General features: G+C 50.4%; 2 protein-coding genes across 10 annotated transcripts in view; one reads left to right on the top strand and one right to left on the bottom strand.

Moving 5' to 3' along the window:
* The first annotated feature begins 1 nt into the window (after position 1).
* Positions 2-27791, top strand: part of LOC142589973 (uncharacterized) — a 49824-nt gene continuing 22034 nt past the window's right edge. The window contains exon 1 of one of the 8 annotated variants that reach the window (XM_075701729.1): positions 2-983. In XM_075701729.1, the coding sequence (XP_075557844.1) occupies positions 149-983 (835 nt within the window). In that variant the 5' untranslated portion in view covers positions 2-148. The other 7 variants (XM_075701731.1, XM_075701733.1, XM_075701730.1 and 4 more) reach the window with 7 other exon arrangements.
* Positions 19208-27791, bottom strand: part of LOC142589975 (uncharacterized) — a 35789-nt gene continuing 27205 nt past the window's right edge. Inside the window, exons 2-4 of one of the 2 annotated variants that reach the window (XR_012830015.1) lie at positions 20734-20846; positions 20324-20528; positions 19208-19744 (exon numbers count right to left, since the gene is read on the bottom strand). Coding sequence is in view for 1 of the 2 variants with exons in the window: in XM_075701738.1 (XP_075557853.1) it covers positions 20405-20528; positions 20734-20846 (237 nt within the window). In the remaining variant the exon portion in view is untranslated. Of the gene's footprint in view, positions 19745-19987; positions 20529-20733; positions 20847-27791 lie in introns of those variants that run through there. The other variant, XM_075701738.1, reaches the window with a different exon arrangement.

Below are 27791 nucleotides of genomic sequence, written 5' to 3'. Positions count from 1 at the left end.
CTCGCGATCTATCCATTAGCGATCGCGAGGCGTTGATCGCGCCACACTTCGCTCCGTTTGCAATGTCCCGCACGAGGCAGATTGTCCGCGCCAGTCACGCTACTAGCACTCGATCGCAGCGTTCTTCTCAGCCAGTTCCTTCTGAACAATGAGCGACGCAACCGGTGGGAGTGCTTCGTCAGCTGCCGCAGCTGCCAAACGAGCTGCCCGAGCAGAGGCTCAGCGCCGGAGACGTCAGAATCCAGACGTGCGCGCCGCCGAAGCAGAAGCCAAGCGCCGTCGCCGTGAAGAAGTGCGCGCCGCCGAAGCAGAAGCTAGGCGTCGCCGCCGCCGAGAAGACCCTGCCTTTCGCGCCGCCGAGGCAGACGGCCGACGCCGCCGACGTCAGAATGCAGAGGTCCGTGCCGTCGAAGCAGAAGCTAACTGCCGTCGCCAAGGGGAAGTGCGCGCCGCTGAAGCGGAAGCTAGGCGCCGTCGTCGCCGAGAAGACCCTGAATTTCGCGCCGCCGAGGCTGAAGCTCGACGCCGCCGACGTCAGAATGCAGAGGTCCGCGCCGCCGAAGCAGAAGCCAAGCGCCGTCGCCGAGAAGATCCGGAAGTGCGCGCGGCCGAAGCGGAAGCTAGGCGTCGCCGTCGCCGTGAAGACCCTGCGGTCCGCGCCACCGAGGCCGAAACCAGACGCAAGGCGAAGCTCGCAAAGACTCGGGGTGCAACAAAGACGTCCCGGCGGCAGTTTAGAGACAATCTGCTTGGGAGTGCGTGTTCAGTCTGTGGTAGGCTCTGGTTCCAAAACGACCTGAAGCCGCTAACGGATAGGTGCCACAGGACGCTCCAGCGGGAATTTCCCAACTCGGACCTGTGCCAGTTCAGGCTGTGCTCGACGTGCATGCAATCTGTGCGGAAGGGCGACGTTCCTTCATCTTCCCACAACCAACGGTTGCAAATGTCCCCTGAAACCAGCACACCTCCCAGAACTCAATGCGGTGAGTGAAGGCCGTTTCATATACTGCGACTTGAGTGACAAAAAATTTGTGCAGTCACATGCATCACAATGCGATTTTTAGAGGGCCAATTTGACCTGACTGCGATTTCAACTTTGCAACTGGTGCGATGCCCAGGGTTGATTGCTACCACGTTCTGTGGCACACGCCAATAATTATTCAGTATAATGATAAAAAAAAGGCTGTTTGTTATACAGCTGAACCCCTTTATAAGTGACACGTACCAGGGAGCAGTTTGTGTCTCTTATATGAAAGGTCTCTTATAAGCAGGGTACCAAGTTCTCATTTCCTAACCAGCCCTTATTTCGATATTGGCACCATACAATGAAAACAAGCACAAAGGAAGGCTGTTGTAAAAGGTTTATTATTTGACATTTGTTGTTACACGACGTTACTGGTGAAATAGTTCTCAAGCTTGGTTTACTTCATGGCTGCATTGACAGTGTTCTTCAGCACTTCTTCCAGCTTGGTGACAAGGTGAAGAGTTCCTTCATGATCACTGGTCCAAAGCTGTATGTGGTAATGAACTCAGCCAAGTACTGTCATGACCTCCCCAGGAGTCACTGGTGCTGCAGAATCACTATCATTGTCAGACACATCTGTAACACTGTCTTCACTTTTCTAATTTTCCTGCACCATCCTGATTATGTTCTCATCATAGAGGTCTTCTGTAACAGCAAGATTTTCATCCGCTTCAATAAAGCCCTCAAAAGTGCCTGATTTGTTAAGGTTCCTCTGAATGATTGCTCAAGATTCTGGCTCCTCATCCGCATAATCAGAAGTCTTCTGCAATGTCCTTGTCCTGTATCATCCTGCAGCAGATTAAACCTGCTTTATGGAAGTACCCTCTCACAGTGCTCTTATTAATGTCATTCCAGGAGCCAGTTAGCATTTCAACTGCTGTCCTCAAGCTGATTGTTGTTTCCCGATTCTGCAGCATATAAAACAGCAGCCGTTGAACAAGCCATCCTCTGTACTTTGCTTTGACGGCTCTTATGGCCCCTTGATCCAGAGGCTGTAGCAAAGACTTGCAGCCAGGTGGGAAATAGCTCAGCTCAACAACTTTAAATAACGAGGTTTTCATGTGTGCCGACCAGCTGTCTAGAAACAGTAGCATTCTTCTGCTTTTTGATGCCATCTTCTGATCAAAACTGGACAGCCATTTGTCAAAAATCTCAGCTGTCATCCGTGCAGCCTTTTTTTGCAGTGTGTATTTATTTATTTAGAGGTATACTGCGGTCTTAAATAATATCAAGCAAATGGAATTCTGTACAGACAATAAAATATTCATTTTTCACTGTCCCAACATATCAAAAACAATATAACACTCGCATAGAACAAGAATGGATGAACACATTCCAATAACAAGGTAGAACAGACACCACACCATACTTAAAGGGCAGACACAGCATGCTCAAATACGGTGACCGTATCTGATAAAAATACATTGGCAGGCAAGGCATTCCACTCCTGGACTGTGCATGGAAAAACATGAATGTTTGAAAATGTTTGTGCGAGATGAATAGGGAAGCAAGTTGCGAGAACTACACTACATTCACAGAGTAGTTCTTTAGCCACCGTGGGTTTTTGGACTTGCCAATAACAATAACTTTTCTTTTTCAGTTTTCAATATTAGTACAGAACATAGCTGTAATACGATCTTTGGACTTTTGCCTCCACTGCAATCTTGTTTAGCAAGGGTAAACGTTTTTCCAGGGAGCATTTTGAAAAATATTTCCGACTAATCCAGGTTGAAGAGATCGCAAGCCTTCCTTCCTCTCAGCAGTACTGGCAATGTCTTGTCTTTCCACTGTGTTACGTTATTCTCGTTGGCAGCTCTACTTTCGCCGCAGGCAGCTTTTTAGCCGATTCCATGTTTACGCCTGAAGCGGTCAAATCATCCTTGACTGGCCTCAAACTCGATGCCAAGGCCAAACGCAAGCTGCCTGCCTCTGGCTTCAACCAAAGGTCTGCTGAGTGGTATGTTTTTGCTCTGTGCATCCGTATTCACAGAAGTGCTTCTAAGGCAGAATGGGATGACTTACGCAGTTTCAATGTGCTTGCTCCGGTTGGCACTTCTTTTAACAGCTTCTCTCGTTGGGTCCAAATCCCGCCGATCGTCTTTCTAGACAACCCAAATATTCCTGACAGCGTGTGCTTGCTTCATTCTGCACTTTATATCCTCAATGGTGTCCAACTTTGTTGCAACAGTCGGGAAAGTACGGCGCTCGAAGGAGCTGTCCGCCATAGTTAGGCGGTGACAGCCAGGCAATGACAGTGAATAAAGACAACAGCACATGGAAAAAGAAAATTGGAACAGTAGAGCGATGGCGATTTGGCTATACACTGTGGATAGGGTTCATAGGGTCACCTGCAGCCTAAGCAGAACTAAGAAATTATAATGAAGCTAAATGAAAAAAAATATACGGGGATGTATAAATGGTGAAAATGATGGGTAAAATAGATTATTTCTAAAAGCGTAGCTTTTGAGATTTATAGCTTGGTCTGTCATCGCGCTTTCTGCTGATTCTTTGCTAACTCAAGTGCCTGCAGGTGCGGTTGTGCTTGTACCCTTGGCGATAAGCTTGGAGTGCTTCTCTGTGAAGCATTCCATTGCAGTGGCTTTAATTGTTGTTCTTTTGCTGACTGATCCACTATGTGAACGTCTGTCACTTCCTTTTGCTACCATAACGGCCATAACTGCAGTCGCTGGCCGACAGCACCGCATGTAAGGTAAGAATGTCTGTTACAAGCAAGGTTATTGACCAAAATTCCCAGACAACTTGTCCTTTACAACCAATTGTCTTCTGTATCCTTTGTCTCTTACAAAAAAGGTCTAATTAATGGGAGAGATAAGGTGGCCTACCATGTGGGCAAATAGTGTCCATTATACCCGATTGTCCGTTATATCCATGCCTCTGGGTTCCTCTGTAATAATATTGACCTGTCTCTATTTGGAGCAAACAATATGCGTGTTCTGTGATGTAAAAATGTTTTGAAGTTTATATGTGCTTTGGAGTGTACAACAGCAGCTTGTGAACTTCAGTGCGAGGAGACATAGTAGATGTTCACAGTTGTTCGCAGCTGGTAGTTCAGCACTTTGTGTTGTCTCATGTGCCTGCTATGTCCCTGTCATTCTGCCTGTACTACAACAAATTGCAAGATGAACTATCAACATGCCATATCAACAAGCCCACAGAGGTAAATGTATTCTTTCATAGTCTGTAGAGGGTGACTGGTGATCCTGAACTCTTGTTCCCTTGCCAGGCTACTGATCATTATCTTTGTCTTCTGCATATTAATCTTCAACCCCACTATTACACCTTCTCTGTTAAGGCCCTCAATCATTAGTTGTAATTTGTCGCCAGTGTTGCTTAACAGGACAATGTCATGTGCAAACCAAAGGTTGCTGAGATATGTATTTGCCGTTGATCCTCACTCCTATGCCTTCCCTATTTAATAGCTTGAATACTTCTTCCAAGCACGCACTGAATAGCATTGGAGAGATTGTGTCTCCTTGCCTGACCCCTTTCTTTATGGGCATGTTTCTACTTTTCTTCTGGAGAATCATGGTAGCTGTGGAATCTTTGTAGATATTTTCAGATATTCATGTAAGCCTCCTGTACTCCTTGATTACATAATGCCTCTATGACTGCTGGTATCTCTACTGGATCAAATGCCTTTTCATAATCCATGAAAGCCATGTAGAGAGGTTGATTGTACTCTGCAGATTACCTGATTGATGAAATGGATGTGATCCATGGTAGAGTATCCCTTCCTGAAGCCAGCCTGTTCTCTAGGTTGACTTAAATCCAGTGTTGCCCTTATTCTATTGGAAATTATCTTGGTTAATGTCCAACAATGCAACACGTCATCTTTTGCAAGGTTATTTTAGGCACTGCATAGGTCACAAGCTTATTGTCACATAATCTTTATACATTTGACTGTTCACAAACTATACCAAAATGCGAACGACAGTTAATATAGATGTGCACTGCGGGACATCAACACAGTGACATTTGTCGAGGGAGGTTTGGTGAAAGGTGTATGCAGAGAAATGAATGACACATGCTGAAGCATTCATTTATTTTTTATTTACTTCACAGGCTGCAAGGTTGTAGTAGTAGGTGAGGGGGAATAAAGAAGTAGATACAGAAGGAAGGAGGTCACAACATTACACAACACTTAACAAACAATAACAGAAAAAACATGAAAAAGGCTCTTGCAAAGAGAACTCAAGCGGAATGAAAGAAAAACGATAACAGGGCACAAAGTTATACAAAGCTTAACAATAAAAATCAGCTAACGAAGAAGGCTTTCCTACGAATAGCATAAAAAGGCTTAAATCTGCCCATGTGCCATGGTGATACATACTCAGTGGCCCAAGAATGGGCTAGGTTAAACATAGGAAATTCAAGTAAATTATTAAAAATAATGATGTCATGACATCTTTGCACTTTGATGGTACCTGTGAGCTGACATAACATTTGCAAGCCTTGTGTGGTTTATTTCTTGGCTACAAAGAAATGTGTTAATTGAAACCTGGAGCAACCAGACCATAAATAATTCAGGAATCCCGTTTTTACCCTTCTTCTTTACCTCGGTGTGGAGCAGCAGGCCAAGGATGCGCTCCTTCGGTCAACCTTTTCGCTTTTTCTCATCATTAAATATTCTTCTCCTTCCCTCTATCTGCCCTAGCGATTCTAGGGGTTAAGGAGTTCTTAATTGCTGCAAAAATGTCAGCTAAAATGCTTGCCAGCGAATGTATTGTCTCCCTTGGAAACGCAGCAGGTTTCGACACTTCCTTTGTGCTATCGCTCCACGATGCCCTACTACAGCTGTCGGTGTTCTGTTAAAAAGCCCTCATTCTGTTGTTCAGGGACTAACATCCCATTAATTCCTTATATGAACATAGGCTTCACTGACGAGTGTCACATACACTGGCCTGTCACTACTTCCACTGATGTTTCCGTACTTCAGCATGACTTGCAACTGATCCAAGTCTGGTGCAGTCAATGGCTTGTGTCACTTTATGTTAACAAAGCAATAGCATTTTCATTTTACCATCAATGTAACTACATATACCTGCTACTTACTTTCTGAATGAAAGTAAAAATGGCATGAAAATAGCTGTCGGGCTGCGTCCATTTTTTACGGCTTCTTCAGTATTTCTCACTTTATAATTTCGAATAGCCCTTATTTTCTCCTTGTTGTTAAGTTTTGACAGTTCCGCTAATTCTATGTTATCTCGTGAGTTGGACACTCATTCTTTGTAGCTTATTTATTAGGTCCTTTGTTACTTGGGAGGGTCTGCCTACTGGTTGCCTTGCCTCCCACTTCAATTGCTGCCTCTGAAGCAAGCCTCGTTATGGTTTCATTCATTACCTCTATGTCATCATCATCATCTTTCTGTTCTAAGGTTGCATATTTGTTTGCAAGTACCAGCCTAAATTTGTCTGCTTTTACCCTTACTGCCTCTAAGTTGACCTGTTTTTTCTTGACAGATTTTACTCTTTCTCCGTTCCTAGCCTAGCCCTCACTAACCTATGATCACTGCACTTTACCCTACCTGTGACTTCTACGCCCTTCACTATGCTGGGATCGGCTGAAAGTATGAAATCAGTTTCATTTCTCGTTTCACCATTAGGCCTTTTCCAGGCCCACTTTCTGTTGCTATATGCTTCCTGAAAGAGGTGTTCATTACTCGCAGCTTATTCCTTTCTGCGAATTCTACCAGTATCTCTCATCTAGCATTCCTAGAATCAGCACCACAGTTGCCAATTGCTTGTTCACCAGCTTGGATCCCATAGGGCAGACATTGTCAGCTCCAAACTGGAAGCTTACCATTATTATTAAAAAGGAAGGTGTACAATCAGTGCATTTTACCGGTGCTGACATATAGGGCAGAGACTTGGAGACTGACAAAGAAGCCCGAGAACAAGTTAAGGACTGCACAAAGAGTGATGGAATGAAGACTACTAGGCATAATGTTAAGAGACAGAAAGAGAGCAGTTTGGATCAGAGAGCAAATGGGTATAGCCGATATTGTAATTGACATTATGAGAAAAAAATGAAGCTGGGCAGGTCATGTTAGATAACCGTTGGACCAGTAGGGTTACAGAATGGGTACCAAGAGAAGGGAGTGCAGTCGAGGGTGGCAGAAGACTAGGTGGGGCGATGAAATTAGGAAATTCACGGGCGCTAGTTGGAATCAGTTGGCGCAGGACAGGGGTAATTGGAGATCGCAGGGAAAGGCCTTCATCCTGCAGTGGACATAGAATGGGTTGATGATGGATGGATGGAATGTTTTCCACACTTGAAGTATCAGAAATATGCTTGATTTACAGTTGTGTGCTTTGCTTTTGGTTGGTGTTAGTATTCCTTGTTAGATTTTGCATACGCATGCCCCGCTTATGTAATAGTCTTTGGAAGTTTAAGGGTTCAATAAATGATGAAGAACTAAATTTGAGCGCAAGAGCTTTTTTTTTACCTGTGACTCCCATTAAGAGAGAAATAAATAAATAAACATGTTTATCACATAAACGAAGCTTTGGACAGGCGTCCTCATTCCAGCATGGCTTGAGCTCAGGCCTCGTCCTGGGCCCTCGCTATCAGCTGTTGCTGATCCTTGAGGTTGAAGCTAGCCAAGGCTCTGTCCCAAAGCTTGTTGGTTTGACAAAGGTTTGGAAGATGTAATGTAATGATGATAATGTTTGGAGGATGATGGCTGCTTGCCTGCAACCCTCTACTATGTGCCTGACCCGGGTTCCGTGCAGAGGTGGCATTGCAAAGAGAATTATTGTGTAGGGGCTATGAGGTGATTTCTGGTTGGGTGGGGGAATGTAATAACTTGCAGAGTTCAGCGAAATCGCTCCTGCTCTCTCGGTAGTGACTTGCGTGGGGTTGCATATGTTTTGCGGGTCAGCTTGTAATGTTGCATGATGTCTTGGTACGAGACTAGAGGGTGGACATGCTCGGGTTCGATTTCCTCGACGTCGACTCGGTGTGTCAAATCTCGAGTCGTGCGGTTCGAGACCTCGTTGCCAGGAATGCCGTCATGAGCTGGCACCCTGCTGATCATGAGCGATCTCGTTGGTGGCCTTTGGTTGATGATTTTGAGTGCAATGGCATGAATTCTGCCGCTAGCGAAGCTGCGTCATGCCTGTTGGGAGTCAGTCACTGTCATGTACACCTCTGTTTGGGAGAGCGCGAGGCCTATGGCCGCTTCTCCGGCTTGTAGGGGATTGCTTTGGGGGAGTGAAATGCTGCTTCCATGTTCTTTGTTGATTATCGTGCCTGTTGTGCCTGCGCGCCTGGGGTTAGACCCTGCATCCATGTAGGCTGTAGAGGGTTGACTCCCATATTACTTGTGTATGGCTTGGATGCGGGCTTCCTTTCGCTATGCATGGTGCACTGGGTTAACATGGTGCACTGAATGTTATGAGGTAGGGGACATATGGTGATGTTTTTCCCGATGGCATGGGGGCAAGCTCTCAATCTGAGACGGCGGATGGCTGAGTGGTGCAGAGAGCCCCAGACACAAGAGGATGGACCTCTCCATTTCCGTAACCGCCAACCTAATTTGCTGGCTGGATAAATGTGCCTTAATCAGCTCGTCGGCTGTGTTGTGCACTCCTAGTCGTACAAGGTGGGCTGTGGACATACTGATCAGCAGGCCCATTGCCTGCTTATATGCCTTTCTGATCATTGTGTTTATTTCTTTAATTGCGTCGCATTGAACAATGCGTGTTGAATAGCGATTGCCATAGAAATGTGACTGCCACGGCTGGCAATTCAACCCCTCACCTTGTATTAGCAGCAGAATGCCACAGCCATAGTGGCAGGTGAATAAATTGAAAACAATTTCATTGTCGACGCATTTGTGTTTTTTTTTTCTTGCTTGTATGTATGTAAAAATTGCGAGAAATGAGTGTGTCATTGCAAAAAAAAAGCTGTTTGTAGCCCTTTATTATATAAACTGCATATTGTGTACTTGAAATGCAGCAATTTCTTTTAAAAATCCCAGGGTGAAATGTTCTTGCAAGTAACATTGTACTTCATTACTTCTAAAGGTAGTAATGACAGAGAATATATATGGGTTTGCACAGTAACGTGTTAACACAAACTTTAATAGAAGATGTTACTAGAAACATGTTACGCATGAATACCTCTGCACACTTGATTAGCTGTGGACATGCGAGAACCGTTTATACTTGAAGGATACAATCATTCATCATTCACACAAAGAGCAACTGGCTGACTTCACTGCACAGTTTGGTTTACTTTTCTTTAACATGTTGTCTTCTACTGTTTCATCCACATAATAACAGGCTGTGTGCGTGCATCTTGAATTGCTGCACAAGTTTCACATGACATTGCGGGAGGGTGCGCTGTCACTGTGCAAGCTAACAATGTTATGCAACAGTATAATTAATTAGCGTTCAAAGCCAGGCTTAATACTGGTGCAGTAAGGATACAAAGTCTGCAACATAGTAAAGGTATATTGGTCTCCTTGCATGCAAAAAAAAAAAAAAAGATCAGAGAAGAGCAGTGTACATGAAATATTCTGAAACAAATTGACGACGCTGTTTATTCATGCCACGGAGTTAAATATGCTATCGTAGAAAATTCATTACGATAGCCTGCGCATTTGTCATGTCAAATTTAATAAGCAAGTGGGGTAATATAACCTTTCAAGATGCATTGGGAAATTTACGCGTGTGGAAAACCAATAGGAAAAGAATGCAACTAAACAGTCGTGCATTCAGAGCAACATTGAAACTTTGTGTACTCTGCTGTCTTGCCATTTGTCCTTGCAGAGGCTGCAATTATTTAAACTGCTCCGTACGTGCTATTTTTGTATGCTACTAAACAATTAAGAAAATTGTGATGACCTCAAAAGGCCATTTTGTCTCGTGGGGATCGAATATCTCGTAGCACTGGCAACTCACAAAGGTGCGTGTCTATAGAATACGAAGCAAACATGAAAATGCATTTCATTTGCCACGTGGCCGTCAACGAATGCACAGAAATGGGAGAAGGGAATCTGCGGTACAAGTTCTTACAGCCAAGCTGCATACGGCCACCCCGGCAATTTTTCTACGTCCATGCGTGTACACCGTCGCGTCGACAAAGAAAAACATTTTGTCACCAGAGCTAGTGTAAAAGAGCCCAGTCTCGTAGGTTCATTAGCATAAGTGTCAAAACGTACGATGGATGGCCCATTGTTCGTCCCGGTGCGCTCGTCGCAAGTCTGGAGTGATTGATGACCGATTGAGCTCGGCGCAGTGCCGCTAGGGGGCAACCGTATCGGTGAAAAGGCCGTAATAAACATACACGTGTGTATCGTCTTATGTCTGCTCGTCTGTAGAGCGACTTCAGTGTCGCCTGGAGCGAGCCTTATCGGGAGTCGTTCTCGAGCGGTTCCATGGGGCGGCCGCGTATCGTGCGCACCGAAGAGGAGCAACGCGTCCACCTAGAACGACGACGGGAGAAGCAGCGAGAATGTGCGCGCCGGCGGCGCGCAGCCGCTAGGGCCAGTCGTGCGTCCGCCGACGAGCTCGACCCGCTGCGTGCCCGTCTGGCCCGCCAAGAGCGTCGGCGCGCGCAGAACCGGGAATGTCAGCGCCGGCGGCGGGACGCCGCCAAGGCCCGTCGCAGCTATCCCGGACCCGGCGACGATCTGCTGCGGGCCCATGACGAGTGGGCGCGCGAACAGCACCGGAAACGCGAGCGGAGGCGGCGACAGAGCATCACCGGCGAGAAGCGGGCGGCGGAAGCCGCTCGCAAACGGCAAGCCCGCGACGACCCCGAATACAGCGAGGCCGAAAACGCGAAACGGCGACGGTGCTACAAGCCTCCGCAACGTTTCCCCGGTGTTTCGGCGCGGTTTGAGCGTGAGTTTCTGAACGATCCGTTCGGCTCTGCGTGTGGGGTGTGTGTGACCCATCTCTGGTTCGCGGGCGATCTGACTGGCCTTTGATACGGTACGTGACAACGGGCAGCGCGAGCGTGTGGTGACGGCGTTGCGACGGTGTGCGTCATCGGAGCGCGTGCGTATGGTACGCGCTGTGAAGCGTTGCCGAAAGGCACAGGCAGTGCCTCGTTTCGCTGCCGTGAACGGGTACGCGCATCCGCTTTACTCCCTTCGCGTACGTACCGGATTCGGCAATCTCCACGCATCGCACTTCTGTTGAGAGACGCCATATCCCAAAACAGACCGCGAAATAGCTTTGGGCGTAATTTCGACGGGAGGTCGCAGCGATTGGTTCGATCGGTTGGTCGCTGTCAAAAAAAGGGGGTAAGGAGAGAGAAGGGGAGCTCGCTGTGGTTTCTGTCTCACGAAGGTTTTTTAACCAGAAAAAAATACGCGTTTTGCGACTTTCTGAGAGGGGCTGTTTGCTGATCGGCTGCCGCCCGTGACTAGAGAGAAAGCGGAGTCGTAACGTGCGTACCGCTATCGCACGCTGTAGATGTAGCATACGAACAACGACGCTGTTTCGGAGAAACGCACTACGTACGTGCCCGCGAGGCGACTCCGCAATGGGACGGCCACGCATCGTTCGTTCTCCTGAAGAGCAGCTGGCCTACGAGCGACAGCGCCGGGAGCAGGAGCGGGCGAGATCGCGTCGGCGTCGCGCGCACGCCTCGGCAGAAGATCGGGCTCGCGATGCGGCGCGCAAGCGGCAGTGTCGGGCCGACCCGGCGGCTCGCGCGGCCGAGCTAGCTCGCGAAGCGGAGCTGAAGCGGCAGCGCTACGCCGCCGACGCCGCGGCCGAGCGATATCGCCAGCGGCGACGTCGGGCCAAGGATCCGGCGTTTCGGGCCCGCGAGGCGGAGCAGCGACGACGCCGACGTCAACGTGGTGGCACCGTACACCCAGGCCAAACGTGTGCGTAACCTCATTGCGAAACACGAAAGCCGTAACCAGTAATCGAGTAAGAGTTTAACGAACGGTCGGAATTAGGGCCAGTTATAAACACCCGGGCCGCACATCTCGGCTCCGTCTGTACGTTTAATCTCGGACGAGAGCTATCGGTGTCCACTGCAACGCCTGTCACCACCGGCTCCGGTCGATCAAGGTGGTGGTGGTGAGGGGAGTAGGGAAGTTATTGTGGTGGAGAAAAGATGCATGTTTATGCAGCCCTCGTAGGGCACACGGCTCAGCATCTGTGGGTAAGGGAAATGATGGGTGCGAACGAGCAAGCAGTTCAAAGAGAGTGGCTCCCCTTTCTTCGAGAGGCGTTCCCGTCTCCGTGTGCCCTGCGCGCGGCGCGTCCTGTCAGGCTACAGTCGATCGACAAGCTCGTGAGCGAACGAATAATTTCACATGCACATAGTTTTTTTCGATACGAAAACGTCGAATGACCCATTGAGCGGAAAAGCCGGCGTCTGTAGCAGCAAAATGGCACCTGAATTCCCATTGGCTGAAACACGACGTCACGTGGACACCACGCCACGAGCGAGCGAGACTAGGCGGAAGGCAACAGCTGCGCGCCAGCTCTCGCGTGAGGGGAGAGGGCACCGCCCTGACGCTGGCTCGGGCGGCACGTACCGGTATGGAGTCTCGAGCATCTATATCGCCGGCGGCCTCAACCTCGGCCGTACGGAAACGCGGCCGTCCACGCCAGTACACTGCAGACGAAGTGAGGGAGCGGAAGAACGCGGCAAGACGAGCGAAGAGGCGGGCAGCGAAATCCACCGCCGCCAAGTCTCCAGACGCCAAAACGCGCCGGGCTGAACGAGCAGCAGCGCAGCGCGCTCGGAGACAGCACGAAGCCGTACGAAAGCGTGAGGCGGAAGCGGATCGCCACGCAAAGCGTCTCAAGCGGCAAGACGAAGCGTTTCGACGACGCGAAGCCGAAGCAAAGCGTCGCAGGAGGAAGGAGCAGGCAGAGGCGAGGCGCCAGATGCTCGTAGAGGAAGCCGAAGCAAGATCGCGGTTGCACCGAGCAGCCACAGACCGATTCGTCAAAGCGTTCGTCGAGAATCCGTTCGGCAGCGCGTGTAGTGTGTGCGACAGATTGTGGTTTTCTGACGATGGGACCAAGGCACCGGAGAAGACGCATTCCCTCCTGGAACAACACTTCCCAGGTCAGAGAGTCACGGCATTCGAACTGCGTCGCGCATGCCTCGCGTCTCATTACTCGCAGCGTCAAACGTTTCGGAAGGACTGCTCAGCGGCGGTCAATTAGACGATAATGATTTCGCATTCACAACTCGTAAGAAGTGCTTAGGTGACCCCGAGGCGACATTTGGTTAGAAAAGGGAAGTGACGAGGCAGTAACGAAACCGCACCACTTCTGAAATCGCCTCAGAGTCATTATTTCGAGACCTTTTTGATCTTTACGGAAAGGGTTGGCTACCGTCTGAGAAAATGGACGAATGTTTTTCTTTTCGAATTTCGCGCGTAAACAGCCCTGCCGCACCGTCAGTGTTACGTAACGCAAAAAGCAGGGATCTTTCATAAGGAGGAAGAAGCGGTGGTGACCAAGGAGACGGAGCCCTGGTGGCAGGGCAATAAAGGCAAAGGCGTAGAGTTTATCTCTGTAAACTCTGAGTAAAAAAAAAAATCACCGCCCAAGCACTCCGTACAGATGGTTAACCAGCGAAGCTGACACGTGCGGCCCCGGCGTTTATCACTGGGTAACCCTGACGCGCGCGCAGCAGTTTCTGTCCGGCTTGAAATGGGTAGGCCACTCGTCGGACGTACTCCTGAAAAGCAAGCAGCTTTCAATCAGCGACGCCGCGAGCTGTACGTCTTGCCAATGCTACAGCCAGGGCACAAGTACAGGCTTGTGTAGTCGAGCGGAAGCAGCAACTGCGTACTGAGAGCATCCGGTAGCGCACCAAGCCGTCGTTTAATGAACCGTTAGGATTAACCCAGTGATAAACACCGGGGCCGCACGTTTCAGCTTCGCTGGTTAACCATCTGTACGGAGTGCTTGGGCGGTGATTTTTACAGCGAAGCTGTATATAGCTAGGCGATTCGTCCGTCCTGCCGTCCGTCGCCTGTACGCCGAAAACTCCGACGCAACCCCGTGCGCGAAAAGAGAGGCTCGCGATTGGCTGCGCCAGTAATGACGTCGATCGTTGCTCTCCGTCGCTGCCGAGCGCGCGCGCAGCAGTTTCTCTCCGGCCCCGAGATGGGTAGGCCGCGCGTCATACGTACTCTTGAGGAGCAGGCAGCTTTCGATAAGCGACGCCGCGAGCAGAACCGGGAACGAGCCCGTCTGCGCCGTGCCGATGCTGCAGCCCGGGCACAAGAACAGGCTCGTGCAGCAGAGCGCAAGCAGCAACTCCGTGCCGAGGATCCAGCAGCCTTCCAAGCAGTGCTTCAGCGCAAAGCGGAATGCAAGCGGCAATGGCGGGCGGACGCCGCCAACCGAGAAGCCGAACTCAGTCGCGACGTTGAACGAAAGCGACTACGGCGGGCCCGCGAGCAGGAGCAACGTCGGCGGCGGCAATATGACGGCAACAGCACCTTCGCCGGAGCCAACGCCCGCTTGAGGCGGGAGTTTCTAGAGCATCACGTCGGCTCCAGCTGCGACAGGCTCTGGTTCGATAACAACTTAACTAGCATCGATGGTAGCCGGGCCCATCAACAGCTCGATGACGCCATGTCGGTTCTGACGCGGTGGCTTCCGGCTGCTCCCGACGTCGGTGAGTTCAAGGTCTGTGGAACGCGCAAGGAATCATTGATCAACGGGAATTAACCGAACCTAAGCACCGTTAACGGTTACGCCTTTTTTTTTTTTTTTTTCGCGCTTGCGCAGGGGGTTGTGCTAGAGGAGTTTTCGGCGTACGAGTGACAGACGGGCGAATCGGCTAGCCACATAGCTGTATCTAGCCGTGGCATGGCCTCCGAAATCGGACGGCGCGCGTGTGCTTGAAGCGTTTTACAGCGCAGCTGTTTGTATGAATCAGCCGTATGCGTGGTCGCTTAGAGGGGGGGTTCCGGGCTGCCGCGTGGTCCGATAAACCCGGTTCTGTGCCCTCTCCCTTTTCTCGCTCCGCGAAAAGGCAACGCGGCGCACACCTGCAGCCTACATCACGTGCTGCGGCCACGGCATCTGTTACCGTCTCGGAGGCCCGCTAGAACGCTCGCTGAAAGGAGCTATCGAAGCGCAGGCGGAAGCATTCGGCTGTTGCCGCCGGAAGTGGAAAAAACAAGAGCTCCGCCTCCCGGAATCAATGGAGAACTGAGAACCGCCGCTACATTTCTTTCTCTATGGCTACAATGTGAAAGCGAGCGGCGCAAAGGGCATTTAGTAACCGAGCCCGCGAACAAAGCCTTCGTGACCTTCCTCCATGAAAGGAGGCTTTGGTAAAGTGAACAAAAAGATGGCGGTGCGAGCGTAGAATAGGGGAGAATGAACGATAGTACGGTGGAGAAGAAAACGCACGTTATTTTTTCCGCGCGCCGTACCTGCGGTGTTGGGGTGGGGTGCACTCGGGCAGGCCGCCGTAGCTGCCGGATGCGTCTGTTGTCGTCTGCCCTCATTACAACGGCGCGGCAGTTGCGGCGTGAAAACACGGGGATGTGCGCCGTGGTGCGTAAGAACCGGATTGTTCATTGCAGAGGTAGACCACTGCAACAGCTGCAGCTCGAACAAGAATGGGAAAACTGGGAAGACCACGCATTGTGCGCACGGCCGAAGAACAAGCCGAGCGCGAGGAGAGGCGTCGACAGCAGAGACGCGACTACAACCGACGACAACGTGCCCGCGCGAAGGCGGAGAACGCGGCCAGTGACTTTGCCTCCGAAGAACGTCATCGACAGCAGATGCGAGAGGCTAATCGCCGGCGTCGAGCGCAAGCTACCGATGAAGATCGCGCACGGGAGGCGGCTCGTAAGCGTCAAGCTAGGGCGTTCGAGTCTGCGGCCAAGCGGCAGAAGCGTGAGTTGCCACCTCCTTCGCGTTTCACCGGGGCGAATCCGAAATTCAAAGAGAATGTTTCTGGTCGCGGAGATTGGCTGTAGTTGCTCAGAACGGCTTCGCTGGCTAATCCGCCACGATATGAACGGGTCGACCCGAAATGTTACCGCGAAGCTGTTTCACGTCCGTCACGAAAAAGAAAGAAAAACAAAATTGAACCGAAAAGTGCACATCTCCTTTGAAATCGGGCGTACAACACACAGCTAAGTATTAATTTCAGTAAAGAAGAGCACAAAGCAAGCGTCAAAACCGCTTGATGGATGATCAACCACCTGTGAACAATGGTAGGCACGTTCCTTTACCCCACGTGTGTTTCCTGATGAAGTTTAGGATTGCATAAGCTGCTCCGGTGGGAAATTGCAACAGCAGCCTACTAATTGGTGAGCGACGTCACCAAACTTTGTATATAAAAGGGAGACCTGCCTAGCAGCTCAGTTCATTGCAAGACCACGCAGACTCCCGAAGAGCAGCATGAATACGATGAGTGTCGAAGAGAGCATAATCGTGATGCTCCACAACGGTGTCGTGCTAAGACAAGGCAGAACCCTGCAGTTTGCACCAGGTAAAACAATTGCAAGCGACAAGCCCACCGAGCCATAGTCTCCTACAATATACTAGAAAGAACTTTGGTGCTGCAGTTGTTGACCCACCATGGGAATGATGGGAAGTACATGGATTTGTCTGATCTTCATGCTTGTGGATTCAGACGTTCTTATAAATTTATTACGCTTTATATGCCCTCATTGTTGTAAATTTCAGAGCAATCTGTACCCTTCGAAGTGGAAAAGATGCCGCGAACACACACCATCTCTACTAACTGCACTGACTGAGCTTGTCGAGGTGGCCAAATTGAAACGTGCCAGGGGTAGGCGGGTGGGTGGGGGGGTATTCTGTAAGAGTACCTAGTGGACTGCCCATTTTGGCCGCCGCTGATTGGTTAGGTCCGCTCCTCTCTTCCTCTCTCGTACAGCTGCATACAATCAGCAGTGGCTGAAATGGACAGTCCACTACGTGGACTCTTACAGAATACCCCCCTGGTGTCTCGGGGCACTGGCATGGCCGCAATAAATTAATAAGGGCGTTTCACATTGCTACTGATGCATGCATCCGTAGCTTAATTGTTTCAATATCAGGCTTCTGAGCTAGAGGTCCTGGGTTCAATTCCTGCCGTCGGAAAATTTTAATAATGTTTGTTTAATTATTTCTTACGCAGCACATTGTTGGAAATTCATCATCTTCAGCCTGGTTACATCACTGCAGGGCAAAGGCCTCTCCCACACTTCTCCAACAACCCTGGTCATGTACTAATTGTGGCCATGTCGACCCTGCAAACTTCTTAATCTCATCCGCCCACCTAACTTTCTGCCGCCCCCTGCTACGCTTCCCTCCCCTTGGAATCCAGTCCGTAACCCTTAATGACCATCGGTTATCATCCCTCCTCATTACATGTCCTGCCCCCCCCCCCCGCATTTCTTTTTCTTAATTTCAACTAAGATCTAATTCACTTGCGTTTGTTCCCTCACCCAATCTGCTCTTTTCTTATCCCTTAACGTTACACCCATCATTCTTCTCTCCATAGCTCGTTGCGTCGTCCTCAATTTAAGTAGAACCCTTTTCGTAAGCCTCCAGGTTTCCTCTCCGTAGGTGAGCACTGTACAAATTAGTACAGATTACGAGATTACAAAGTCACAATGCCGTTTGAAGCCAGAATGACGAAGTTTAGGCAAATACATGTACTCCCCATAATTCCCATGCTGGCACAACCACTCCCATTGCAGCTCTCGTTCCCTCTAGTAATTATTGTATGAAACTCTATGCGCTGAGCCAACGAGCAGCGCCATCACGCGTAGAAGTATCACGCGGATCAATCGGCTAATGATCGCAAGTTACAAGCCTGCCTTGACAACGAGGAGTGTCAAGCAGAGAACGCTGCCAAGCGGTGCAAGGATCACGCAGATCAGTTGGCCGAGAGGGACTGGTGTCTGTCTTTTGAGAGGAACAGAACGTGTTTGAATTTGGTCTTGGCCAAGAAGGAAAAACGGTTGCTGAACCAATCACTATTTATCACAGTGACCACAAAGCGATAATTACTATGATTTCATATCCACATTGACGGCATTTGAGTGGTTTTCTAAGAGCTTTGCTGGCCATCCACCTGTTTTCGCACAGTCGGAATTCGGAGGCTAAGTGAGGTGGGGGAGAGGGAGAGATGCGTATGAGTGAGCGGCGCGGTGCAACTGCCCTGGAGAGGAGGCGCGTCATATGGAATTGGCTGAGCCTGGTGATACGTTAGCTCTGATGTGCAGCTGCTCTCCTGGAAGAGAGGTGATGTGTGCTCCGGCAGCGTCGGTGATCAAGTGAGACTCGGCATTCAGTCACCGCATAAGGTTCAGACAATACACTATACATTGGCTAAGATCCACATAACTGAGAATTCATGCACCACGGATCACTCACGGCACGTTCAGCCATCCGGCTTCAGGCACAGTGTTTGCCTTCATCGCACGTGGCAATCTGGTAACGAGTGACAACCAGCAGCACAAGCAGATTGGACAGTGTCCCACCAGTTTGCACCAACAGTCGCTGTTGAAGATGAACAACCTGCATTGCGAAGCATTCAGGTGATGCAAGCATCTACTGCCGCAGCCAATACAGTGACATGGACGACCTGGCATTTTAGTGTTACCTCCTTTCCAACCTGCACGTTTCATTTTGTTCCTTCGCATTCCGCTAATGTGTAACTCGCGCTTGGTGCCCCACATTCTCTCAATATGGGCATGGTCGGTTTTGTGGGCATCACCATTTTGCAGCCACTTTTGCATGCCTTTCCACCGATCTCGTTATCAACTTCATACACTTCGGACCATGTATGCTTATGTACTAGTTTCCGTTCACGGCCGAGAAAGGCCGCAAGCACACTTTGCCCACGGCTGCAGTCTCAAGGACGGAACGGAAAGCACCAATCATGGTGCGTGTAAATTTGGAGTCTGTCGCTGGTGTTGCGTTCTCCAGGGTAGCGTATCCCACTGCTGCCGAGTTGTTGCTACTCCTGTTTATCGAAGCTCGACCGACGTTACTATGGGGTAGCGTGGCGTTGTTGGCGGGCTGCAGGCATCTGGTAGACCATGGCGACCAGGCAAGGACGAAACGACGGCTAGTGCATAACTTGCACGGTTTATTCAATGGTTGGTCAAAAAATGAGAAGAGAATGAAGTGAAAAGTACATTGCGGGGCCCCTAAAATTGTAGGCGGGATCTTGCTCACGTCAACGTCATGTGACCCGCACTGTGTGTGGTTGTGGATGGCTGGCTGCTCCCACTTTCTCCGGTGAGCCTAGACGGGCTCGCCTCCGCAGGTGGCCGTCAGCAGGTGACGTTGTAAGTCCTCGTCATGGCTTTGCAGCAGGTTCCACTTTCAGTGGGCCTTTCTTCTAGGCGACGTTTGTTCTCGGAAAGTGTTTACAGTTCGTGGAAGGGGTCCCTCTTTGAGTCGCACCGTTTGTGAAAAAGTGTTCTCCCGCGCACACACCAAGGGGCCTGTGTGAACACTGCGGGGCGTCCACCCGACCGGCATTCACTCGAGACAACCATAACAAATCGGGAATTCACCCTTCGTTTCGATGAGGCATAGTGGTCGAGCATCCTTTTTTCATGGGGTGCTACACGCCAACCGTAACACTGGGCAGACTGCAAGAGCAGGTGCTTACCTCAATAGATTGTTTCCCAATGCAACTGACCAGGCTCCCACATATGAGAAACATAACACGGCGACCAGGACCGAGTAGTACAGCAGTGAAACCAGATTCTGAAATCAATCATTTCAATGTATACTATAGCATGTGCAAAGACACAGGCTACCGAGGAAGAAGAGCAATCAACGAGAGAAGGGATATGGTAAGGAGTAAGCTTGCATTCAAGAAAGAAGCCACTCTACTCTGCAAGCACTGAAGGCTAAAAATATTAAGGAAAGTAAAATGCTGCATAGCACCTGCATAGCACATGGCGCGTAGGTTAATGCAAGACGCATACCGCTGCTGCATCCGCTATTTCAGGAGAGGAATTGTGCATGGCAACAAACACTAGAAAATACTGCTACAGATATGTTATGCTACTAGACAGCGACTGGTATTAAGCATGCGCAAGCAATACGTTCACCTTTATGTTTGAATGAGGAAGAATGATTTCTAACAAGCATGGGCAATGAAAAAGCTTGCATTCATAGAAAGAAAAATATTTTACTTGACACATTTCGAATTTGACATGGCCAGGAAGCTGATTAAGGGCAAACTGATAGAATTATTTTGTACAGCATAGTCCGTGCTTGGCAAGAGGTTGCAGTTGCATCTGAACAAAAAAAATTTGTAGAAAGTCCTTTTTGAGGTACCTGGATGACTTGGCCATGTCCGTGCTAGTGGAATAGTGGCTGAAGCTCTTGACACAGTCCTCCGTAGATCTGATATCTCATTCAAATACTTCTGCATCCGTTTCTTTTGTTTGTGGTGTAAAAGCCTTGCAAGTTCAGCTCGAGCCCCTTCCTGTTGGTATAGATGGGGGCTCCTGTGATGACCAAGATGTGCTTGATGCAGACTCTGTTGGGGCAGTACCGTGACACATGAGATACAGCACAGATCAGCCAAACTCATGTAGTGTTTTCTTTTATGTTTGGACCATTTATGCTAAACGGTAAACAAATATTTGTATCATCTGCTACAAACAAATGACATGCATCTCAAGACTAGCAAGCCAACACAGCATATACCAAGCATATTTATTTCTAAACCAGCTGTTGTTTACCTTATAGTAGCAGCCAAAGTCCACACAATGACCTTGTCGTAGGTAGGTAGTAGCTTCTCTTTAGTGCGTGGAGTGTGTTGCTTTATGCTGGTGCCACCCTCATTACTGCATGTCTGGAACAGAAATATTGACTGCATCAGAAATTGAGAAAACACAATTTTGCATTATGAAATACAAAAAGAAGCAACACCTATATTGTCATGGTTTGCGAGTACAGAACACATGCAAATGTACATTGTTTGTTTTAGGGTGCTTAAGCAGCATGTTAAATACTGCTACTGTCCATAAAATTGATGTCTGCCTAACTACTATGCATGTCAACAGCTTAATTATTATTAAGGTCACAAATGAGAACATTAGTGGGCTCATTTATACACTAGAAAAGATCACATTGCTGGTGCCACAAATGCATAGAAGTTGTGAAGCTAGATGAACTGATGCATCTTTTTTCTGCACGGACATGATTCACCACTTCACTACTGCAAAAATAAATGACCAAAGGTAAACCAAACTGAGCAGCAAGAACATTTGAAACCAACAAGTATGAAATATTGGTGAATTATCACACTTGCAATTGTTTAATACATTAAATTCTGTCCTTTTACTTCACTTTATCAAAGGGTTATTTAATTTTGTGGACGAAAGAAGTTGCCGGCAGACTCGAAAAAAATTTACACGAGGTCTGTTAGAAAAGTATCCGACCTTTGGCCAAAGAAAAAAAACTGGCATAACTGGAGCGTTGGAAACCTAATCACCCTCAAAGCAGTCTCCTTGGGACTCCACACAATTCTCCCAGTGGTGCTGCCATCGTTGGAAGCATTCCGAGAAGGCCTCTTTCGGAATGAAGCTCAGCTCTCGTTGCAGCCATAATGTCCTCTCTTGTCTGAAATCATGCTCCTTTCAATGGCCTCTTGATTTTGGGAAACGGCCAGAAGTCGCAGGGGGCCTTATTAGAAGCGTAAAGAGCCTGTTTAACTACAGGAGTCTGGTTTTTCGCCAAAAAGTCTGAATCAAGTGCGAGAGGAATGTGCAGGAGCATTGCCGTAATGGATGCGCCAATTTCCTGTTGACCACAACTCTAGTCTCTTGCGTCGCACCTCATCACGTAGGCGACGGAGGACATCCTTGTAGTACTGTTTGGTGATTGACTCTGTGGGGCGTAGTCATGGTGTACTACACCGCGGGAGTCAAACAAAGCAGTCAGCATCACTTTGACGTTGCTGCGCACTTGGCGGGCCTTCTTTGGTCTTGATGACATGGAATGCTTCCACTGCGACGACTGGGATTTGGTTTCCAGGTCGTACCCGTACACACAAGACTCGTCACCAGTTATTATGGTGTTCATGAAGTCAGGGTCACTGTTTGTGGAATCCAACATGTCCTGCGAGACTTGAACACGGAGTTGCTTTTGCTCCACCATGAGCAGCTTTGGCACAAATTTCGCCGCAACTCTCTTCATGGCCAAATCTTCAGTCACAATAGAATATGTAGAAAAAGTGCTGATGCCCACCTCTTCCGCAATTTCTCCGGTATTTACACGATGGTCCCGCATCACCACAGTGTTCACTTCGGCAATGACCTGGTCATTTCAGCATGTTGATGGCCAACCGGAGCATGGCTCGCTCTCCACTGATGTGCGGCCATCATTAAAGAGGTTGTACCACTCCTTAATCTGTGTGCTGCTCACAGCATCATCACCGAAAGCCGTCAATCTTCTGAATGGTTTCCACTTGGCTGTCGGCCTGTTTCCGGCAAAATTTAATGCAGTAGCGCTGCTCCAGTTGCTCTGCCATTTTCCTTGTAATAAAAAACCGATGAGGGCATTGCTCACTACCTCACTCAAACGCTGCGTCCCAGCGACTGACGCTATCGACAGGAAGGAAAAAATTTGTGTGTTCGCACGAAGGTTCAAGGTTGGCTGATGCAAGCGTGCTTGTTTCATGTGCATCAGGTGTTAAAAAAAAAAAAAGAGGTCCGATGCTTTTATAACAGACCTCGTATATATATATATATATATATATATATATATATATGAAGAGCTACTCAGTCACATATGGCCATGGCTACAATAAGATGAAAAATGTGACATGCGTTACGATATTGCTCCTTCGTGATTGTGTGTGTATAGCGACGGCCTCGCAACTAAATGTTTATTTAGGAAAAAGCAATGGAGGGTCCTGACTGCCCATATGTGATGCAGGATGTAGTTTAACTTCTCTCCCACTGTAAGTTAACGGGACGAATATTGCATAACGATTCAAGCAGTGATGTTAAACAACACCGTTATTGCTGTCGTCAGTCCCAGCAGAATCCGTCTCCCGTTTCGATGCAGGCGTGTACTGCATGGCGCATGATGGAAACCTTGCGACCTTGCTTTCGTACTTGCATTTCCACTCGCAACACGTCTCTTCACCCCGAGTTAAATAACACAAAGTATCGAAGCGCAGCAAACTGCTTTTAACACAAAATAAGCAACCAGCGTAAGTGCACGAACGCATAAATCCATGCCTGCCGTGCACGTGAACATACCGGTAAAAATGTTAAATCCAGGCCAAAGGTCGTGTGGAAAATCAATGATGCTGAGTGCTATTTGCGTTTATAATGGCAAAAAAAAAAAAACAAGTTACTAGTGAAGAGTGAAATATCTAATTAGCAATGATAAGTTTGTGCTCTTATGTAATAAAAATGATTCATTTAATGTGGGAGAAAGGTTGGAAGATAAAATTGCGCTTACTACGGCGCCTCTGGCGGGGGATATTGAACTTGCGCAGGCATCCTTCAAGTGGCTTCACTCTGCTTGTTCTATTAGCTGGGGCGCGCCGTCGATTTTTTCGCCCTCTGTTGTGGCTACCCGTGTTTTTAGTTTCGCCGTGGAGCGTAACCAGAAAACTCAATCCAGCTGCACGCCGCCTCGCGTTGTGTAGCAACCAGGTGCGAGAGCACCGAGCCGCGCAACCTCCTCGCACCGCACGCGCGCAGGGCGGAGTCGTGACCTCACAGGCGAGTGAAAACGCTCGGAACAGCCGGCGCGGCGACACACCTCTCGCCTCCTCCGTGCGTACGTGCTGCTGCCATGGGGAGACCGAAGAAAGTGCGGACGCCCGAAGAAGAAGCGGCTTACAAGGAAAAGCGCCGTACTGCCAAGCGAGAAGCGATGCGTCGCCGGCGAGCTGATCCGGAACGCCGCGCCGAGGCTGCGGCTGCGAAGAGGCGGCGCCGAGTCGAGGATCCCGAGTTCCAGACCAGGGAACGCGAGAGTCGGCGCCTGAACGCTCGACGTCGCCGAGAAAGGGACCCCGGCCTGCGACTGCTGGAAAACTTCCAGCGTCAAGCCCGCCGAGACAACATATTGCGTAACAGAATTATGTTTTCTCGTATGTTCAAATTACGAACCTAGAGCTATCATGTATGTAGGTTGTAAGTCGTGGTTTACGATTTTTCCACGTATTTTAGCTTGAGAAATTCAGTTAAGTCAATTCCTTGCGTCACATGGAAGGCCTGCGTATGCGTGGTGCGGCGATATATTTTCGCCGAAGCGACGTCCGAGACCAGACGCGGGACGCCGACACTGTTCTCTGCGTCATCGCGTTAGTAACAGAATGGATAAGCGCTTCGCCCTGTCCACTCTCTTCGCTTCTCGTTTTTGTGCGCTTTTACAGTGTCAAGACGCGTTAGTAAGTTCCGATCACGGAGGAAGACCATTTAGGAGGTGAAACTACCTTCAGTGCGAGCGAGCGCGGGCGCCCAGATAAGGTCGCGGCGCCGACGGGGCCGTATGCAGTGGCGGCGCCATGCAGCGCGTCGTAAAAGCCGCAGCGGGAAAAAAAAAAATGCAGCGCCCGGGCCACGGAGCAAAAAACATTTAGGAGAGGAAACTCCGCTGTTTGCGGCGACTAGAAAGGGTCACAAGCCCGCGGAGCCGTTATCGTGCTGGCGGCGCCTGGCGGCCTCGAAAGAAATTACCGCCGTTGAGAGCGCGCCGGAGCAGCCTGCCGGGACGCTGCATTTTATTTTTCGCTGCGGCTTCTACGACGCGCCGCATGGCGCCGCCACTGTATACGGCCCCGTCGGCGCATACAATTGTGACCTTATCTGGTCGCCCGCGCTCGCTCGCGCTGACGGGAGTTTCGCCTCCTAAATGTCTTGCTCCGTGGCCCGGGCAGGCGGCTCCGGCGCGCTCTCCGGCGGCGCCCGCTCAAACCAGCCGACACGGGTGTTTGCTTCAGCGGGCACGCCGTAACGTTGTATTTGTGAGCCCTTCAGTCAAACAGCAACATTTCTTGTCAGTGTCTGTTCGAGGGCTGCAATACTAACAGCGCTGCTACGCGCAGTGCGACCTCCTTCGGAATTTGCTAGACCAAGATGGGACGCAGGTGTTTTGTTCAAAATTGCAAAAGCGGTTACAAGTGTTGCAAGGAGAAGGTGAGCATCTTCAAGGCACCGAATGATCCTGAGCGTCTGCAAGTATGGGCTGCGGCAATTCCTGGGGGCGACCGTCAGCTCACATCGAGAGATTTCATCTGCGAGAAGCATTTCACGAGCAACATGATGAGACGTGATAAGTACTACGGTGAGCTTAGTGGCGAGGTAATCCTTGACCACCCGAAGAAACCTGGGCTGCGTCAATGGGCAGTTCCCTGCATCTTCCCTCCGTCTTTGACAATTTTGACATCCCCGAAAAGGAAGCGGACTCCCCGGGAAGCGTCGTGTCGTGCTACCAAAGCTCCAAAAATGAGTGAGTGCGACAAGCCGGGAACATCAACGGCGGGGAACGTCAGCGATGTTGACACAGCGGGTGAGGCGTAGCAGCAGTTGCTCTTCGGGCTACAAGCATAGAGAAAGAAATGCTACGAGCGGTAAAGAAGCACGCGAGACTGCCCTCAGTAGAAGTCAGGCGCGCGCGACCGCACGGGAGCAACCCGCTCGACCGGTTGCCCTGGCAACCGAAACGGCGGTAATTTCTTTCCAGGCCGCCATAATGATAGTGGCTCCGCGGGCTTGTGACCTTTTCTGGTCGCCGCAAACAGCGGAGTTTGCACTCCTAAATATGGTTCCGACCGAGAAGCAATCGGGTTCGGTGCGCCTATGCCGCGAGCGCGCGCATTATAGCGGATTTTTTTCGCGCCCTTCCCACTAGATGGCGGGAGTTGCGCGTTGACCTCTGACGTCGTGGCAATGGCGGCAACGCGCGTGTCGTAGCGTGTCGCCGCACCTTTTTCTTTGTGCGGTCGGTTTTCGCGGTCGGCTCGGCCGGCCTGCGCCCGCGGCGCGTCTGTCCGCTGCCGGGAGGGAGAGTCCGCAATGGAGAGCGTCCGTTTGACGGCGTACGACGCCGCGTTTAAACTCAAGGTTGTCGCGTACGCCGAGGAGCACGGCAAGCGGGTTGCAGGCCGCAACTTCGGCGTCGACGACAAGTGCGTGCGCCGGTGGCTGAAGCAGAAAGCGGTGCTCGCGGGGACGAACAAGTCGCGGGAGGCGTTCCGCGGGAAGGCGTGCAAGTTCCCGGAACTCGAGCGAGAGCTGGCGCAGTACGTCGTCGCGACGAGGAAGAGCGGCTCCACTCTGTCGACCGAGATGATCCGCGTGAAGGCGTTCGCGATCGCCCGCCTCCTGGGCATCGATCCGGCGAAATTCAAGGCTAGCAGGGGGTGGCTTCAGCGATTTATGAAGCGAAACGAGCTGCGCCTCCGCCGGCGGCCTTGCCAAGTGTTACCGCGTGAGTACGAAGTGGTGAAGGTTTGATCGCTTCGTAAACGTCCCGAGGCGAGTGGAGGCACTGGTTTGTTCGCGAATCTATTGCGCGCGCGCAGTGTGCGGTGTCGTCGGTAGTCCTGAGCGTCATCTATTAAGGTGGAAGCCTTTATTGGCTCGTTGTCAAGATCATCTGCCGTTAGCAGAAACTGTCGCAGCTTTCCGGGCTCCTGATTGGTCTCCTCTGTCGTGACGTCACTGTCGCTAGGCGCAGGTGTGCGCCTCCTGATTGGCTCGCGTGCGTGACGTCACTGTCATCAAGTGCGGGTGTCGGGCTGGTTCGCCACCGCACAGGATGACTCATCTCATCGGCACGCGTGACGGCCGTGTGTTCAAGGGTGAGGTGCCCTCCCAATGGGCGCTGTGTGGCCTGACGTCACTGTCGCGAGGCGCGCGCGGCGACCGTCTGCTTGGGTGTGGTGTGGCGGCGGCAGTTTACTTTGCGGTATCGTGTGGGAAGGATGCCTCGTCTTGCCAAACCAGTGTCTCCCAACACGCGACGTGCAGCAGCCGCTGAACGCAAGCGACGCTCAAGAGAGGCTGCGCGTATACGTCGCATGCAACAGGGCGGCGAGGCGCGTCCAGCACCACAGAGTCCAGGGACGCGACGGGCCAAAGCAAGAGAGGCAATGCGCTTGAAGCGACGCGCTGCATCTCCGGGTACCAAAGCAAATGAAGCTCGGAAGCGCCGTGACCGCCGTCTTGCCGCGGCAAGCCGAGCAAGTACGAGTTTTGTGCCTCCGTGGTGTTTCCGACGCAACAAATCGTCATTGGCAATGGTGTCGGGCTTCCGCCGTTTCACAGTCTCGACAAAGTGTCTTCCGTTTTTTACTCCTCCTCTGCATTCTGGATTGGACTGGCGCGGCTCGCCACGTGCTTGCGCGCGCTTTTCCGAGCGCACATTGGCGTGCGCCTGGTTTCTGCACTGGGCTTTTTTATGCGAAGCATATTACTAGAGCTCAACTCAGCTCCTCAGGCGCGGCGGTGTCGCCTTCAATGACCTTTAGTGACCCCATGCCATACCACGTGACACCGTGACGTCACGACAGAGGAGAAACGGGGCTCCAACTCGCGCCGTCGCTCGCGGCGTCGCCTTCAAGGCTGACCACGTGACACCGTGACGTCACGACAGAGGAGAAACGGGGCTCCAACTCGCGCCGTCGCTCGCGGCGGTATATAAGCAGCTGCGCTTGCCTCTGCTAGACACGAGGTGAGATGCCTCCTGGAGACAGAGCTGCTCGTTGGAATGAGAAGCGAAGGTTGCGGCGTGCTACAGAGACTGATGAAGAGCGGGAAGAACGTCTGGC

This window comes from Dermacentor variabilis, chromosome 8 (genome assembly GCF_050947875.1).
Source record: "Dermacentor variabilis isolate Ectoservices chromosome 8, ASM5094787v1, whole genome shotgun sequence".
In the NCBI taxonomy this organism is placed as follows: Eukaryota; Metazoa; Arthropoda; class Arachnida; order Ixodida; family Ixodidae; genus Dermacentor; species Dermacentor variabilis.
Note: the sequence above shows the minus strand (reverse complement) of the source record. Positions and strands in the feature narration are given on the sequence as shown.